Source organism: Caenorhabditis remanei, chromosome I (genome assembly GCF_010183535.1).
Source record: "Caenorhabditis remanei strain PX506 chromosome I, whole genome shotgun sequence".
NCBI lineage: Eukaryota > Metazoa > Nematoda > Chromadorea > Rhabditida > Rhabditidae > Caenorhabditis > Caenorhabditis remanei.
The window spans coordinates 8,645,521-8,663,565 of NC_071328.1; the positions used below are offsets into that span (position 1 = coordinate 8,645,521).

General features: G+C 36.8%; 3 protein-coding genes across 3 annotated transcripts; 1 reads left to right on the top strand and 2 right to left on the bottom strand.

The window, feature by feature from the left end:
* Positions 1 to 5,268: 5,268 nt before the first annotated feature.
* On the top strand, positions 5,269 to 6,436 carry GCK72_001767 (uncharacterized protein; the record flags this gene model as incomplete). The annotated part of the gene is made up of 5 exons (XM_003114957.1): positions 5,269 to 5,381; positions 5,432 to 5,507; positions 5,744 to 6,115; positions 6,162 to 6,290; positions 6,368 to 6,436. The coding sequence occupies 5 exons, from the start codon at positions 5,269 to 5,271 to the stop codon at positions 6,434 to 6,436; spliced, it is 759 nt and encodes a 252-aa protein (XP_003115005.1).
* Positions 6,437 to 6,859: 423 nt separating this feature from the next.
* GCK72_001768 (uncharacterized protein) lies at positions 6,860 to 8,618 on the bottom strand (the record flags this gene model as incomplete). Its single annotated transcript, XM_053723116.1, has 9 exons — positions 6,860 to 6,946; positions 6,995 to 7,203; positions 7,257 to 7,369; positions 7,483 to 7,730; positions 7,781 to 7,920; positions 7,969 to 8,050; positions 8,094 to 8,183; positions 8,228 to 8,495; positions 8,554 to 8,618. 9 exons carry the CDS (start codon positions 8,616 to 8,618, stop codon positions 6,860 to 6,862), a joined length of 1,302 nt encoding a protein of 433 aa, XP_053591761.1.
* A 602-nt stretch (positions 8,619 to 9,220) lies between these two features.
* GCK72_001769 (uncharacterized protein) lies at positions 9,221 to 14,261 on the bottom strand (the record flags this gene model as incomplete). Its single annotated transcript, XM_053723117.1, has 13 exons — positions 9,221 to 9,334; positions 9,410 to 9,691; positions 9,746 to 10,012; positions 10,058 to 10,439; positions 10,487 to 10,686; positions 10,756 to 11,324; positions 11,382 to 11,547; positions 11,638 to 11,846; positions 11,903 to 13,057; positions 13,112 to 13,423; positions 13,497 to 13,638; positions 13,737 to 13,980; positions 14,113 to 14,261. 13 exons carry the CDS (start codon positions 14,259 to 14,261, stop codon positions 9,221 to 9,223), a joined length of 4,191 nt encoding a protein of 1,396 aa, XP_053591762.1.
* Positions 14,262 to 18,045: the final 3,784 nt, after the last annotated feature.

Genomic DNA, 18,045 nt, shown 5'->3' on the forward strand with positions numbered 1-18,045 from the left:
CATAGGTTTGAGAACGAGTTCTTTCGGGGAAGTTGACTGAATCTGCTCTCCGATAAGTGAGTGAAGGATATAGAAATGCTACTTCTGGAACATTCAAGTCTTTTCACTGGACAACGAGACACAAAGACAGACATCAATATAACCTGGTACTAACTGACTGTTCTACCGTAATCCTTGTTAAAAGGACATATGTTTTTGTACTTTCCCTTTTATGCAAATGTTGTCAGTTCAAACTGGATGAACCATAGAAACAACTGAGCTTTCTCTCCTTAAACTGACTCAATTTTCTTCTTTTTTGTCTGTTTTGCTTTTTTCTTTCAAGAAACAAAAAATCTCGTTTCTTGGATGATGTGACCCGGATGTCTGGAGACCCATCTTTTCTCTTTTTTTTGAGGAATTTCACTTCCTTTTCTTTCACGTCATCTCTGGTATAAGAGTATCGAATCACAGAAGAAAGGATTTCACACATTTTGTGACGTCAAACAGAAAAAGGGTCAAAAAATGGTGAAACTGATACATACTGCCTGACGACAGAGAACAATCTGGTGTAAGGAGGCGGGGCTTAGAGGTCAGAGAGTAATTCCAATCGAAAACTGGAAATGGAACCATTTCGATGGAGAAAGATCTGTGAAAGCGTGATAGCGGGGTTTATATTTCAGAATATGGGATCACTGACCGTGAGAAAATTACGGTCGTAGTTATCTGAGATTTATTTCAGACTGCGAAAGCAAGGGGCAGGTTTTTTGAGTTTCAGATGAGAGGTTTTTTTTTTGAAAAATCGAATGAAAATTCACATTTCTTGGGCATTTAGCTCAGATTTAATAATTTTCATAGTTTAAATTTCCATAGAACATCATTCTGTAACACTTCGATTGAAGTCTTATTTTACCGAACTCGTTTTTTTTTCAGATTGAAAGCCGACTAATTGGATCACTTGATTACTAACATCTGAATGTCTGAAATAAGATATTTTTGTCTGTTTTTTTCCAGCTGATTCCTCTTGTATGAAAAAAGAGCAAAAATTCTCCATTTTCGAAGAAATTGTTGTTTCAACCTCAACTTTGTAGGGTGTAATTTGCTCTTCTTCTCACTTTTTCCCCCCATTTTCGTTCGATATTTCACATTTTCACTTCAATTTTCTTCTCCTCTTTCTGGTTTTTCTCACGTTTTCAGTTAGTTCCTTGTTTAGAACACACAAAAAAAGAAAGAAAATCCACTTGATTTGGTTTCGGAAAAAAAGCTTGAAGACATAAGTGGAAGCGGATGTCTTGATGTATGAACCACGTCACCACGGGTTACGGTAGCCAAGAAACAGAGAATGCCACGTCATTTGGATGCTAGGTGGGTGTAGTTTCCAAATACGACATCAATATCTTCAAATTTGACACGGATGTGTATTATACGTGTATTATATTTTCAAATTCTGAAAAAAAACTTATAATTTGAGCGAACGCGTTGATTTTCAATGTACAAATAATTGTAAATGTAATATAACTTTGACTAACTTCAACATTTGCCGGGTTTACGATCAGATTTTTCACGGTTTCAGCAGTTTTCTTTATCTCGAATCAATCATCAATAATTTGAGCTAGCAATATTTTTGTTAACTGAAACGTTTTCTTAATTCTGAGAGTAACCCAAACTTGTTGTGCTCGTTGTCACCTGAACTGAACTTGTAAATCTATGGTTGTGATCCGAATTAAACTATAATGAGCCATTTTTTGTTGTGTTCATGAGTTATGACAAAAATGAACAATATTGATTGTATCTCGTATATACCCGGATTCGGGGTTTGATTGTTTGGACCAGCTAGCACTGGACAGTCCAGATAACTTTAGGAATCGTGTATCACGGAACAGCCCTAAACTTCCAGTCACCTGTTCTATGCTGCAAGCTTTGAAATCACGTCATCCTCCCACTTTTCTTCCTGAAACAGAGAAAGAACACCTCATCCTTTCTTCCATTTTCTTCCTTTTGTGTCCTTATTCCACCCTCTAAAAGTGACGTCTCGTTGCCGTTAGCAGACTCTTTTTTAGCTCTGGTCCTCCTCAATTCTCACTTTGTCTTTTTCGTGAAATTTTCCAAAAAGAAGAAGCTAAACAAAAATAAAAGAAGAAGAAGACGTCAACGTCTTCTTCCTTTTCTTCTTGCCAGCTGGAGAGGAAGAAAAGAGAGAATTTGATTTCGCCTCCGCCTTTCCCCGCCCGCTTAGGCCCCGCCCCTAAAAAAGTTTTTTTGGAAAAGAAGATGCTCACAGAGCTTTGTATGAGCTGCTTCGAGAAGAGCACAACTCCTATGGGAGATTCCTTTTTTGTCTTTTTTTCATGGGTTTACTGTAGATTTCTAGAGGTGGAAGGTTGAACGGAATGGTACTTTTCTTTAGAGTAAGGAATGCAACATTTTTGTGATAAGGTACTTTTTAGAGAATCCAGTTTTGATTGAGAATGACAGTCATTAAAAGTAGTATCTATCCGACTGAACCAACTCACGAAAGAAAGTTCAATCTCTAGAAATGATTAATTGAAATTCATTTTAGTTTGCATTCATATGTACTTTTAGAATTTCACAACATATTTGAGTATTCATCTGAATTCCTGAAACTGTTATAAGTGAGAATATAACATTTCTCTTAGTATGAATCTAACAAACTCGGAATTTCGAAGCCAGTGAAATGAATCAGATAGATTCATCTGTTCTTCTGAAAATTCGTTCAACTTGTGAATCCACTGTAGCTGTCTCTATGTGTCCATTTTTGTCAATATATCTGTGTACGTGAGAGCTCTACCCTCCTTATTCTTCTTCCTCAACTCAAACTCTTTTCTCTTCGTATTCCAATTACCAGTTTTGTTTTTCGAATGGTGAGAAAAGTGACCAACACCACTAATTTTCTTCTTCCTTCTTCATTCTCCGTTTCTTCTTTTTTCATCCTACACTCCTACTCAATTTTCTGACATTCTTCTCCATTTTCTCCTGATTTTCTGGTCTTTTCTGTTCTATAAAAGGCTTTATGGTCCCTAGACAAGAAGATTACGACTGGTGTGACGTAAATAGCAAGGAGAAGAGTATTTTTAGTTAGGTTATGATATAAATAGGTTTCAGAATAGGCCTCTGATCAAGAAACAGTTCTCGAGCCTAAGCTAGGTCTGCTCCTGAATATATTCAGAATTGAATAGTCGTATCAAGTAACATATACCCTTGACGTTACCACTATTTAGAATAAGTGAACCTAAAAAATAGACCCAAAAAAGACCTCCCGGACCCAGTCCACCCCCTCATTCCTATACATTACATCTTATCAGAAATTCAAATCTCCCTCCCTCTCTTCTGCTCTATTTTTAAACTTTTCCCTTTTCCATCGAACCGATATCTCGGAAAGTTCATCTATTTACAATGTGACGTCACCTCCAAAAAAAAGTTAAAATCTGGAAAAATTTCGCAAAAAACACAGAAATTGGGAGAAAAGGGAGAAACACGAGAGGAGGGCGTGAGAATATTCGTTTTGAAATCCGAGATATTCCTATTTTTTGGAAAAAAGAGCACAAAAAGAGCAGAGAAAACGGGGAAAGGATTCTCACATACATTGAGAAAAAGAGAGAGAAAAAGAATAGGACACTAATTGAATACGTGTTTGGGAGAGAAAAAGAAAAAAGAGGATTCATTTTTGCCGTGATGCTTCGTTTTTCATTTTTACTCGCTATGATGGATTTTTGATCTTCTGAGAATTCGTGTGACCTGTGACTGGAAATCTCAGAATCTCTCGGAAATCCGTTCAGACCTAGATCTAGAGTTACTGTCCATTTCATTCATTCTCGTTCATTCATTCTCTAAATTTTCAAATTCCCGCCAAACAATTCACCTCGCCGTGTTAGTTACCTAACCTCAAAATTGAAATTACGTCAAAACCATCATCTGTTCTTGTCAAACATATGTCACGAGCCCCTTACTCTTCCCTTTCAAGCTTCAATTTACTTAACTTTGTTCTCTCTTTTTCACACACAGAGGAAGGGGGGAAATTCCAAAAGTAAATACAAAATGAAAAATGGAATGGTGAAGAAATTGATGGGTTTGTAAGAAGGAGTGTGAAAAGGTTATTATGTGTATCAAAAGACCATTTTTCAGCTTCTCTTTCTCTGAAAACTTTGGAATTTTAAGATCTCTATCTGGAAATTCTTCTAGATCGACCAGATAACCTAGAGAAGATTAACCCAATTGGTCTGATATGAACTAGAGGTATTGAACTTCTCTAGAAAAAATTATTCACTATCTCAAACACCTGGATATGTTACTTCTAATCAAGAAACACTGTCTTCTGCACTAGAAAGTTCAAAATTCCTCAGTTACATTTTCTCATGACAAATTCTGAATGACTCAAATGAGAGGGCGGGTAGTAGAGAATACAACTACAATATTTTGTTTTCATACTTCAAAACTCTTCAAATCCAAAAAATAATAGACTTTCTTCTGATTTTGGACGATCATAATTCAAAAATCCTCACATTTTTTGTTGTCTCTGAATCTCTCTCTCTCTCTCTTTTTCCGAATTTTCTCAAAAAAAAATCTTTGAATATTCTGAAGACGTTGACATCTTCCTCTTCTTCCCCCATCCGCCGTCAAAAAAAAGTTCGGAATTTTTGGTGCTCCGTCAGTGAGAATTATTCAAAAACCTCGGAAAAAGTGAGCTCATGAAAAAAGAAACGGAGAGAAATCTCTGCGCGTGAGCCACTTTTTGGTGAAGAAAAAAGGAAGGCGGTGTGGTTTTCGGGATCTTAGAGATTTTAAGAGGAGAAAAAACTAGGAAAATCTGTTGAGAAATCTTTAAATCTTTTTGGAAAATCTGGAAGTAAAAGTGATGTTTTTAGGACGATTTAGACTAAATGTTGATATACTTGCCCAGCTTTTTGGGTATTCGTCATTTTCCTTTTCTGTCTATTTCAGTTGGAATATCCGTTTGTTCAATTATTCTTTTCAAACTTTCACATTGAAACGTGAACTCTTTTTCTTTTATGAACTGGTCCTTTTTCTTTCCCTAAAATGGAAACAATATCTTAATAAATCAGAACTTATTACTCAATTCAACTAACCAACTTTACTAACTCTCTCTCTCTCTCTACTAACCTCAGGTTTGTCTAGTTTTGTATGTCTGTGTTTCCAGATGTCCATGTTTAGGATACTTTTCTCTCTGTCGCATTTATTTTTCTCTCGAGACAAAACTTGCTCCGTGGAAACCCATAAAATATTCTTTCTTCCAGGATTACTATAACCTCAATAATGACGACATCATCACCAAACAATGGCGTCAAATTGATCATCTTCGACAAGGATGGCACCCTTTTGGACTTCCACAAAATGTGGATGCCCTATGCAACCACTACCGTAAGACTGTAAGTGAACAGATTGAAAGATTGAATAATGAATTCAAATGACTTTTCAGTTTGGAAGCGGCAACAAATCTTCGTGTCGGACCAGCTATTTACAAAACATTGGGAGTTGATCCAGTTGCCGGAAAGGTAAGATTTTCTGTCCATCAGATATTTTCAACTGAGAAAAAAAGAAGGACCACCTGACCAGAAAACACCCTTTCCCTCCCTATCAACTTCGTTACTGATCCCTTGGGAAATCCGACAATTCTGGTCTACGGTCCAAGTTTTGTTTCTCTCTCATCAATCTCATTTTATCCTTGGCTCAATGCCAAATGATGTCATTCTTTTTCAAAAAAAAAACTCAATGAAAGAACCGTTTACAGGTTTCGATGGGAGCACTTGCCGAGAAGACATTGACGGGTATTCGAGAGGATATCTCGTTGACACTTCAAACTTTTGGAATTACTCCAGTCGAGGCTGATGCTATTGTTCATGGATGCGTTCCAGAAGCTTCTCCAGGAGAGATGTCACCAGTTTGTGATATGCCAGCTCTATTCACTACTCTCAAATCAATGGGAATCAAAATTGCTGTCTGTACTGCTGACTCCAGAGCCGCCACCATCGATCAAATGAACAAAATGGGCGTGGTTCCGTTCCTTGACGATGTCATCTGTGGAAATGATGTTGGAATTGTGCCGAAACCCTCACCACATTGTGCAATTCAAATTTGTAGACGGCTGGGTGTCGAGTTGAAGGTATTTCTGCATTTACGTGATATGTTATTATTGTTTTAATTTTCAGGAGACATTGATGGTCGGTGATACGATTGCTGACTTGAAAATGGGCAAAGTGGCGGGTCTTCGAGCCAGTGTCGCTGTGATGACTGGTGTAGGAACACGTGAAACATTGGCACAATATTCGGATTATTTCGTAAGTAAAAATAAAATATTTCGGGATTGTTTTCCATGGATAAGTGTCACCACATAATACCACTTTTGAATTTTCAGCTGGAAGATATCAGTGAATTACCCCATTTGATCACAAAAACGATGACCGAAGACACGAAACGTGGATGATCATGGAACTCATTATCTCACATAAAATTAATAAAAATTACCCTTTCAAAATGCAATAATTGATTCCTTTTTCCCACTTCACTCTCGGCTTTTCACATTCACTTTTCCAAGAATTGTAAATAGTTTCTCTCTAATTCTCTCACTCTTTCACTCCCATCTTTTTGATCTTTTTGATCTCTCCGAGTCGATTTTGTCGGATCTCTTCAACCACAAAAAGCAATAATTGATTTCCCGTATTTTTCAATGTAGATACGAAAGAAAACTGAAACTTGTAGATTTCTATTATTTGAATGAATAAATATTAATATTTGAAATTTAATGATGTTGTATATCAAACCGGTGAGTTCGCTATGATAGAAATCATGTACGGCGCAACATTTATTAATGAAATCTCTCAAATCGATGAGATCAAATCATTTCATTTTACTCCGGTTGTGTTGCTTGTTCTCTCGAATACATGCTGTTCATTTTCTTTCGGAAGTTTTGAATGGAAAGAATCGCCTTGTGACGCTGAAATTATTGGAAAATGATAATGGAAACAAACAGATAATAACTAACATCATATAGAACACATATAGTGTTCTTCATGTTGAATGTGATAATGGAAACTGGGCCAGCTTTCACTGGATACAACTCTGTTGATTGTTTCGGTTGGAGTGTAACATCCGGTGATTCAGGAGTTGTCGGTGTTGCTGCATCTGGAGTAACCACTGGTCGTGCTCTGTCACCAGTTCCTTCTCTTCTCATTGCGAAACGTTTGATTGCATCTGAAAAATGAATTGGTATGAAATGTACCAGTTGAAAATAGAAAGTGACCGACCATCACTCAATTCAACCAAGTTTTTCGTCGAGTTGTATACAAGAGCTTTTGAATTCTCGTATTGATTAACTTCTTCCAATCTCTCGAACGGAGCCAACGAATCAAATTGAAAACTGAAATATGAAAATATTGAGTATGCGGTGTTACCATTACAAAACTGTACTCTGCTGGTAATTGATTTCCTTTTTGCAGCTCAAAGTTCATGTAACTTTTTGTCAATTCAAACCAATCCTTCTCATCCAATTCCAAACCATCGCTTGCCAGAGCGTCTGCCAACTCTGGGTTCGTAATTGGTTCTCCGTTTTCATTTTTTTCACATTCGCCGGGCGGACGATCAGAAACAACCCAGACAGGTTCACCGTTTGGTTTGAATAAATCAGTTTCCAGTGATGTCTTCACAGTCTTCTTCTTTTTACCCCTCAAACTTCTAATCGATGAATTCAGTTGACTTGATTCAGGCATCTTTTCAAGTCTCTGAAATAACAACTCTTTCCATATCCAATCTACAATATCCTTGAACCAACCGCATCTTCCGATCGCCTTCTGGCTCTCTGTGACTCTTGTAAATGCTTGAAAAACTTGCTCGCTAACTCCGGATTAAACTTCTTCGGAGTCTTATCATCATTTTCCGACGGTTCTTTTGATCTCTCCGATTTACTCTCTCCTAAAAACGGAATATTTTCTTTGTCTCCTAATTCTATAAATCCTTTACCAGATAACTTCTTTTTTGTAGAATCCGACATCGATGTTTTCTTTTTCTTATCGTTTTGTGAACCAGCATGCTCACTCGATGTCTGTAAAATTGCCCTATTATTTGTCTTCTCAGAGGAAAATCACCTTCGCGTCAACAGAAATTGATTGAGTCGTAGCCGATGACGTCTTCTTTTTTCGAATGGTCGTCTTCGGTGGTTCCTTCTCCACTTTTTCCTGAAATTACACATTTGTTTACGCTCTCAGATATTCACTCTCACCTTTACTTTTTTGTGATTTCTTTTTGCCTCTCTCGTCGGAAGAGTAGGTGAATTCGCAGTTGGATCTTTCAAAAGATTGACAGAAGGGCCAAGTGGAAGGACTGCAACTGTTGGAACAACAGCGACTGGAGGAGTCACTGGAGGTGTCACGGGAGGAACACTTAGTGATGGAGATGGAGCAGGTGACGGTGATTTTGATGGAATACTTACAATCGCTGGCATTACTTTTGCCCTTGGAGCTCCTCTGCGAAGTTTGTCATGAGAAGACCTGTCGGAATTCGGATATTTAAGATTTTGGCTTTTTAGTTGTGATGATGATAACTTACTGTGATTTTCCCTCTCTTCGTTTACATTTTTCTTCTCTTTTACGGTATGGAAGTTCAGAAGGCATTTCTGTTTCGGCTTTAGAATATTGAAATGAATCTTAACAATTATTGATTTCTATTCATCTGGGAAATGGTAAATATTAGAATTTTTTTTGGGCGTGTTCATATCATTTTATTGGAGCACGTAAAATCCAAAAAAAAACATATCGAATCGAATTGATCAATTTTTTTCATAAAATGGAAAACCGAAGATTAATTGCATGCTTCGAAATGGTGTCAAAGTTAATACTAACCCCATACATATTATTCAAAAAAGTTCTGCATTGTACGATAGAATAGAAATTTTTCAAATTTTGCTCTTAGAGCACCTACAGTACTATCGGATTACTGATTCTCTCAATACCAAGCCTCTCATTGGCATCATTTTCGTGTTGAGACTCAAGCGTAGAAGATATTTCGAATATCTGAGAGGTATTCTTTATCTGTTTTTTTGAAATATGTAAATGAATATCCAAATTTATTAGACACTCAACAATAATTGCAGCGTTTTAAAAAGAAGAAAATTTAGGTCATTTTGGGAAAAATTGCGGGAAGTGTGGGGGGAACCGGTAATAATGCGGATTTCTTTCGAATAGGAGAACACAGAAAATTAAAAATAACATAAAATTTACTTATTATAAAACTTTTTGTTGATGTATTGAATCGACTTCTGCACATCCAATACAACCAATTCAATCAGAGTATACGTGGGTTCATGAAGAGAATCGGATTTGAGTAGATCCTGAAATATGGATAAACTATTTTAAAAAAGGGAGAGTGGGATCAAAACTCAATTCTGGGTGTTTCATTTTCTTACCTGGAATAACAATGTTGCATTTCCAACTGGTGTTTTTCCCTCGAACAAAGCCACAGAAAACACTCCTCCTTCTTCGGTTGAAGCAATTTCAACTGATAATTTGGAGATTCTTTTAGGTGTCTGATAACCAGAAATCTCCTTTATTATTCCTTTTCGGAACAATTTTTCCGCAGAACTTTTATAACTTTTTATTTGATCGAGAGATGCCCTCTCCTTCTGAATCTTTCCTGCTTCTTTCGTATTTGGACGGAACGACAAACGACGAGACGTGCGAGACAGATTCTGAAATTAGAAACTTTTAACTTTCAAGTTCAGTCGTATTTCCTGATTTCCTACTTGCAAACATGTCTCCAAATACTCTTCATATCTTGCCAATTTCTCATTCAATTCCTCTCTCTGCTCCATGAGTTTTCGACGTGTAGCTGCAATACTCTTCTTCTGTTCCTGACGTTCTCTTTGACGACGTTCATGAAGTCGGATGTCATTTGCAATGTCAGTAACAATTGATTGATATTTATCGCTATGAGAAGTACGACCATCCTCTTCAAGCTGTTTCAAGTCTTTTTTGAGTTCGTTTTGAATGGTTTCAAGCTCTGGAGACACCTGAAAATATTTACAGATTGGTATTTTCCTGAAATATCTGAATACTTTTTTCTGATCCAAAAGTTGTTCAACATCTGTTCCTGGAACACCCTCCAACAACAACTCCACCACTTGCTTCTTTGCTCTCGTGAACAAATGAGCCTGCGTTCCATCCGGCAACATTTCATTTGGTGATGGATGCAATTGGAGCATCATAACTCCATCTGAAGTTGCCACATCATTGATTGATTCAATCAAGAATGCAATCTGATCTTCTGTTCCTTCTGAGATATCTTTCTTGTGTTTCCGCAGGCATTCGATGACAGTTTGAAGATGCTTGTCAATCAAGGAGAGTGTCGGTTTGTGGAATGGATCGAATTGGGTGAATTCATTCATTGAATACACTTCGTCCAGCGCCACGTTGCGAACATTTTTGTTGATGTATTCGCTGAAAATTATACGAAACTTGTGGTTCAACTCAAGAAAATAACTCACATGAACTTCTTATGAATGACATGAACATTTTGATTCAACAGCGACAGAAACCACATTTTGTTAGCATATCCTTTGTTGGCCACAGCGTTTTCCGTGAAGTGAATAATTGCTTCGAGACGATGAGTGGCATCATCCGTGATTTGTTTTCCAAGTGCACGGAATAAACTTCTCGGAGATGTCAAATGATGACTCAGGAACACCTGAAAAATTTGATGATTAGTGAAGTGAAAACGAAAAAAAAAGAGACTCCGAACCGACGGAATTCTCACCTTGAAAGCGAACATTGCAACTGTCTGATCAATCTGCATTGTCGTGGCTGCTGGGAATTGATGTCTCAATGCAGTTTCTAGATATGATGTCATGTAAACACAACTCTTTGGTAGTTTGAAGTTTTCAAAGATTGCATCCATAAATCGTTCACTCCATTTAGCTAGAAAAGAGATGGAACTACTCAAAATATCGGATACTGTAGTGTCTTGAAGTGCTTTTTCAGCTGATTCAACTGATCTTCCGTAGAGATTTTGATAGAGATTGACTGGATCCAAATGGAATGTTTTGACACGAGACTCTTCGTCAACAAAGTTTGTTAACTCTTCAATTATCGACTGGCATGGATCTGAGAGGATGTTGTCAAATGTGGATAATTTAACAGTGTCAGCAGTGGCTTGCATGAAATAATTCGATTGAAAATCTTCAATCAGTCGAAGTTGAGCAACATTACGCCCCAAAAGTTCACAAAGGAGACGAACCAAAAGGAATTGTTCACGATTGTCACTGAGGAAGCCGAAGATTGGTGAGACAACATCAGTCATCACTTCGGTACGATTTTCGCGGAGATCTGAAATTTTCACATTAGAAACATCAGTTGTTCGCATTGTAAATGCGAATCATTCACTTTCAATCAGATTCGCCAAATAATTTGGTTTGGTTTGAAGATAATATAGGAGTTGCTCCAGTGATTCCAGCGAGGATTTTTCTCTTTGTTTTTGGACGGAAACTTCTGTTTTCGCAGCAAAATCTTCCGCAGAAGCGGCCGTCTTGTCACGATGAGCGATTACTTCCTGGAAACGGTTTGATTGAAAAATAGTTTGAATCTCTCTCGGAATCAAGCTTTTTTGTTTGGTTTAAAACTGAATTCAGTTTGTATTCACCTGTAGATTGAGCCGGTTCTTAATCAGCAATCCAATGTTCTCATCCATTTCTTCCAAATTTTTATCCAACTGTCTGTTCGAAGCCATCAATCGAGAAACTTCTGTCTTTGATTCAGCAACTTCGAGGTCATCTGAGAAATCAACTTCTCCACGTGGCAGTTGGTTAACAAACTTGCGGACAAGGGAGAGAGTTGGAGTAGTCGTTGTTTCTGGAAATCATTTTGATTTTTTACTTGCCATCATTTATCTATGTTAAGATGCTTACTCAAAAGCTCTAAATCCTTTTTGTTTCTGTAGACCTTGTATCTCGACTGAATTTTCATCGCTGCCTCGTCTTGCTCTTTCTTCAGCTCCGCCTCCTTTACTGCCCGTTTTTTATCCAAATACTTGCGAAGAGCAGATTGTCCTTTTACAATTTCAGCCTCTTTCTCTTTGTAATACTGATCGAAATTCAGGTTTTCTGATTTAATGAAATCATGAAGAGCAGTCCATCTGAGATAATTAGATTGAGTTGGTTCCTGGGGTGTTCTGGATCGTTTCTTGTCTTCTGAATCTCCAGTGAAGACGTAAACTGTGCCCAAAGCAAAGTCTTGATCCAACCATCCATCCGGAGAGTTATCAATACTTTCCAATTCTTCCATTATTTTCTTCGAATACCAATGAATCAGTTCCTCTCGATATCCATCTGTCTTCATGGTTTTCAATGTATCCAACTCCTTTCGAATCTTCTGTTCTGATCCTTTCGCTTTATTGATTCTAACCACTTTCTCGGCAAGTTGGAATGCTTTCTCTACTTCTTCATTGACTTCTTTCAGTTCTTTCTTCAATTCATCCACATTTTGTGGCTTCTTCGTTGATATTCTTTTCACGTAATACTCCAGATTTTCCACGATATAGAAGTCAAGTGAAACATTCTTCAAAATCACTTCCACACCTTCCGAATCGCCACGTTGGACTGCACCATTCAACTCCAAAATCAGACGACTTTCAGGAGAAATACTTGAATATTCCGCCACAATACTGTCAAGTTGTTCACGAAGCAAAAACGTTTGCTCATCTAATCCGTCGAATTCTTTACGAAGACGATTATAATACAACTTGGCGTTTGACTTTTCCACGTGTTCCAAATTGAGATGTGGATTCTGAAGGGACTTCAAAACATCTTCAGATGATCCATGTTCCACTGCGATTCGGACTTCAACAAGTGCATTTCCATGAGCAATTACGTCACGAACATCATCTCCCGTCAGTGGAATGTGCTCTTTTTGTGCTTTTCGGAGCAGATCAATATACAAAGACGTGGCAAACTGACGAACGTCTTCGATTTGGAGAAGATCCAGAATATGAATAATTTTGGTTGAGTTTTGCTCTTCTGACGGGTCATTCAGAAGAACTTCAAGTTGCTCCATGGCAGATTTGGCTGAAAATTTGAATAGTTTTTGTTTGAACATTTTATTTTCATTTTAAAACTCACTATTTGCCGAATTGACAACACTTTGCACATATACTTTTGTGAATGGTTCCTCATCTCCTTCTCTCTCTGAAAGTCCATCCAAATAGTGTTGAGCCATTGATTCTTCCACGTAATCAATTGATGCGGGCGCTGATTTCAGAACTTCCAATACTTTTTGAGCGTCTTTTTCATTGACTGCTTCTCGAAGAGCAGTCATTGCTAAAGCTTGAGCATTCGCATCGTTTTTACGGTCGGAGAGCATATTTCCAACGTCTCCGAATTCCGGAAGCTTCGAGTCTTTCAAGTTTTCTTTGGCTGCTCCGAGTTCGGTGACTATAATAAAAAGGAGTGAATTTTAAAATAAAACATTAATTTTGAATTTTTCAATGAAAGGTTGGATACTTACTCGAGAATTTCGCCTTTCCTGCCAGATTTCTGATTGGAGGAGCTTTTCTTTGTCTGTGTAGAAGTGTGGCAAGTGCAAAAAGACAGAATACAGTTTTCATGTTTCTTCCTTCGAAAACGTCTGCAGTTTCGGGGATGAAGATCTAAACAAAAATCTTCAAATATTCATGAAATACTTTTTGAAATTAAAATCTTATTAGAGATTGCTGAATTTCTAAATACATCTTGTCGAAATACTTACCTCTGGCAATCGAACACTTTCCATTGCTCTTCTCCATTGCATAATATTATCAGAATGCCTATAAACTGGAACTGATTCATTTTGCTTGTATTTCTCCTGATTTATATCGAAAATCCCTTTTTCTGGCACGACCTGCGGAGCAAAAGAGTTTCCGAGACGAGCCAAGAGTACTCCATTTCGCAGATTCTCTTCGAGTTCCGTGATTGATGCAATTGAGTCATCTTTCAGACATTCGGAGAGCCATCTGGAAATATTTTTATGAGATTTCTTGTTTGCTGTGAACCATTTTCTAGTTTCGTATCTTCAAAAACTTTTGGGTCAGGCGAATGCTCAACACTTTGGTGTCCCATTAAGTCGAACTTGAAATAAAACATACGTTCTGACTTCTTCACATCTGCAAAGATACTCGTAAGCAACTCGATTCAATCTTCTTTCATCCACATCTTCGACTGTTTCTGATGATGATGGAGACGGCAATGTGCCATTTTGTTGGGGTGTCGGATGGTGGTTGTGGTTTGTTTCCATAGTTTCTGAAATTGAAAAAATTGAAAGGAGTACGGTAGGCATTAGTATTTCATTGAAGTAACATTTAATCCGTTTAATTCCAAAAGTAAGACTATATGAATGAAGAAATGAAGTAGAAGATGAAGAAGAGAAGGGGGAGATGACCACTTCCGTCCGTTATTCCCAAAGAGGGACATCCCTTTAGTTTCAATTTCAAACAACTATTTCTTCTGCTTCTTCTTCTACTCCAAAACCTCTTTTCCCATCCGAACTAGTACTCAAAAGTGCAACATTTGTAAGCTGTTGCATGCAATCTTGTCACCCCTTATTTCTCTTCAAAAGACGAGAGAATAAGAGACGCAGACAGAACGAACAAATGAAATGATACGGAAAACATTTTAAAAGAGGTAATTGGAATCAAACTGAACATCACCTAAACGGAGAAAAAGAAGGGAATTGGGTGATTTGGGAAAAAGTTGGAGAAGAGAAACACATGTGATTTTGAAGGCCACAAATCAACTATTTTCAACTATTTGGAGATCCGTTTTGGCAGGTGTTAGGAATTCGTTTGGGAAGGGCAAAAAGTTTGGAATTTGTGAGTTGATGGGTTGATTCTAAAGTTCTAATAAGGTAAGTGGCTCCAATTAAGATATTGAGAATAAAGTTATTCAAATTGGAGTAGAAACAAGATGCAGAACGAGTGGACGTATTTTTGGAAATTGTTTAAAACACAAAAGCCCAAATGCTCATTGACATAAAAGTTTCTCAAATTTCTATAACTGAACCTTTAAAGCTGCTCAAAGATCTGGACGAACAGATGAATAGACAGACTCTCGCTTTGGGGGCGTGGTCTCCCAGTTTTTGAGAGAAGAGGAAGAAATCTAAGCAACGAAATGGTTCCCAGGGCTACCATAATCCTTTTAAACTACTCTAGACTCTCATCTGAGAAAAAGGAAACAAAGGAAAAAAGAAAAACGGAAATCTCCGAAGAAAAAAAACCAACGTTTTTCTTCAGATGATAGTTAGCCGTTGTGTCCATAGTATTTGGTGGTCAACATGGATTAGAGATGAAGAGAGTCACAGAGAAAGAAATTTGAGAAAGAAAAAGGAAGAAGAGGACGACGACTGAATTAGAAAAAAGGAGTGATATGGGCTAGTAATAGGAAAAAAAGAAGAGAAAGAGAAGGAGAAAGTTTCAATTTCTCTTCTTTTTGTCTCACTTGATTGCTCTTGAAAAGGAGAGATAAATGAAATTAGCTCGTATTTTCGGAGAGAAAAATAGAGAAAAGTTGGAAAATAGTTGAATGACGAAAAATAGATTTAGGTTTTTTGATTCACGAAACCTCATGATCCAGTTAGATTGGTTTGAAAATAAGAAAAATGTATATTAAAGCTCACCAAATTGTATCATCTTTATAAGGTGGATGCAATGATTCCTACTTTTTCAATTCGAAAAACGCCAAAAGTGCCACATAGAAGCCACGATTCAAGAAAAATTAAACGAAAAAATAGAGCAAAATCACGTTAATCAGAAAAAGAACTTTCAGTTTTTCCAGAAAAAAAAACGACGTTTCAGAAACCTCTTTCGTCATTTTCCATGTTCTCACTAGTCTCCAAAACTTCATTTTCTATTGGCACAGCTGCTACCAAAATGTCAGTATTTCCATTTACTCCGAAGAAGAAAAAGAGAAAAAGACAAATAAATTCGATAGTTCCAACTCGAACCACCTCTCTTAAAACCACACAAAATGAAGTGATAAGAGGAAAATAGTGGAGGTTATACACTCTATGCCAACTATTTCTTTTCGCTTTGATAAGAGAGAATACACAAAATGGCAATAAGTTGATTAGGACGTCATATTCTTAGAGGAGAAACGAAGTCTGTCTGTGTTTCTGTTTTACCGTGAGAGATTCTTCTCGTTGTCCAGGTTTCATTTTGATGGTGGGTACACTTGAATCGAAATCTCATTAACTCAATCTGCCTCTCTAAATATCCGATAGCTTTCGTTCTTGCTCCCCGGGTAATGAATATAGCAAATATGGCTTGGTGTCAAAACAAACACGCGTAATTACTTTTTGGGTGACGGAGAAAAATTCCAAATAGCATAACTTGTTATTGCTATAAAACCAATTGGTTTCGGGATATTTATGTTGTCGGAATGACTAGTTAAAAAAAGGTTTGAAAATTGAAATTCTTCATTAGAAAAAGACTCTTACTTTTTCTATTTCAAGCTAAAAAAAAACAAAAAAAGCTTATTCTAATGAAGCCATTTGAAGGCAGGTGTCAACAACAACCAGATTGTACATTTTTTGGTGAGTCGGGAAAAAAAGAAACATTTTGGTTGGAGAAGAGGAATGACAGATGCATGGCACCTGGGAACCAAATCGGCATTTTTCAATGAAAATGTAAAGAAAACAGTTTTTCGAACGAGAAAAACACTTTTGTTGAACTATTCAACGTTCAGAAAAAATAACAACTTTCCAAATAATCTTTTGAATCGAAAGTCTGAAAAAAATATTGGGATGACAACTTCGTTTCTAGAATGCCAGAACAGTTAAACTTGTTTTTCAACTTCTGAATTTTCAGTGTAATGTTGGAAGTTCAGCAAATTGGAAATATCAGTCAAATTTCAATGAAAACTATCAAGACTTGAGATGAGAAGAATGTTCAAAAGACCCGACTTGATAATCAGAAAGAAAAGAAAAAGGCCATTTGAAAGAGTAAACCTTCTTCCCGACTATACGCCTTTCCCATTGCTTCTTCTTCTTCTTCTGGTGCATCATAGTGCAAACAAACACAAAAAAGCAACATTACAGGTCTCTTCCACCTTTAACAAAACTATATGAATTGGAAAGACGGACAAACAGACAAGATCAAATTTCTTTCTAGTTTTTACTTTGGAGAGTTAGAAAATTAGGAAACAAGTCGTACTGTAGTACTTTGGAGAAATTAGGTTTAGTAAAACTCAGAAAATCAATTTGATATCGAAGAGAACCATTTCTCAATGCTTTGGAAAACTACAAGGAAATCGAAATTCTATTAAAAAACTGATTTCAGGAATCCATCAAAAAAGCACTCAAAATCACATGAGGTACATTGTCACATTGATTTCGAAACTAACAACGTTTTAAAAGAATTGAGAATAATAAGAAACATTTCAGTGTATATTTTGACTTGAACATCAATCCGATCTCTACTTTTGAGCTCATCCGAGCGGTCTAAGCTCTCTAGAGAGTGAGAGGGTGTTCGTTCATTTGAGATGAGGAGGAGTAATAAATGAAATGAAATAAATTCTATCTTCTTCTTCTTATTTGACGTCTTCTGAAGGGGGTCAGACCTCTTCTTCTTTTCGAGAAGAACGGAAGAATACAACTACTGGGGTTTCCAAGAATGTAAAATTTCAAGAGAAAGATGGCTCATTTTAAATGCAAACCCACTTTACGCGTTTGCTTTTCGCTGTTTCAATTGTTGTGTTTTAAAGAGAAAAATGAATTTTTGATATTCGAAATGATTGAGAATCTAAGCTCGATTTATTCTAAATAAAGTAAAAATCTCGCAAAATTTCTGCGAAATTTCAATGAATTTTCAATTTCTGTTGATTTTCCACTGGATACAAATTGATTTCAAAGTAAAATTATTGTTTTCTGCCTGATTCGTGTAATCAATTTCAGTCATGATTTTAAAAATTCATCCCAAAATTTATATATTTAAAACTGATTATTCCATCTTCTTTGAGATTCAATTTTCGATAAACCTGAACATTTGAAAAAATGATGAAAATTGCAGTTTAGTCCGTCTTTTCCT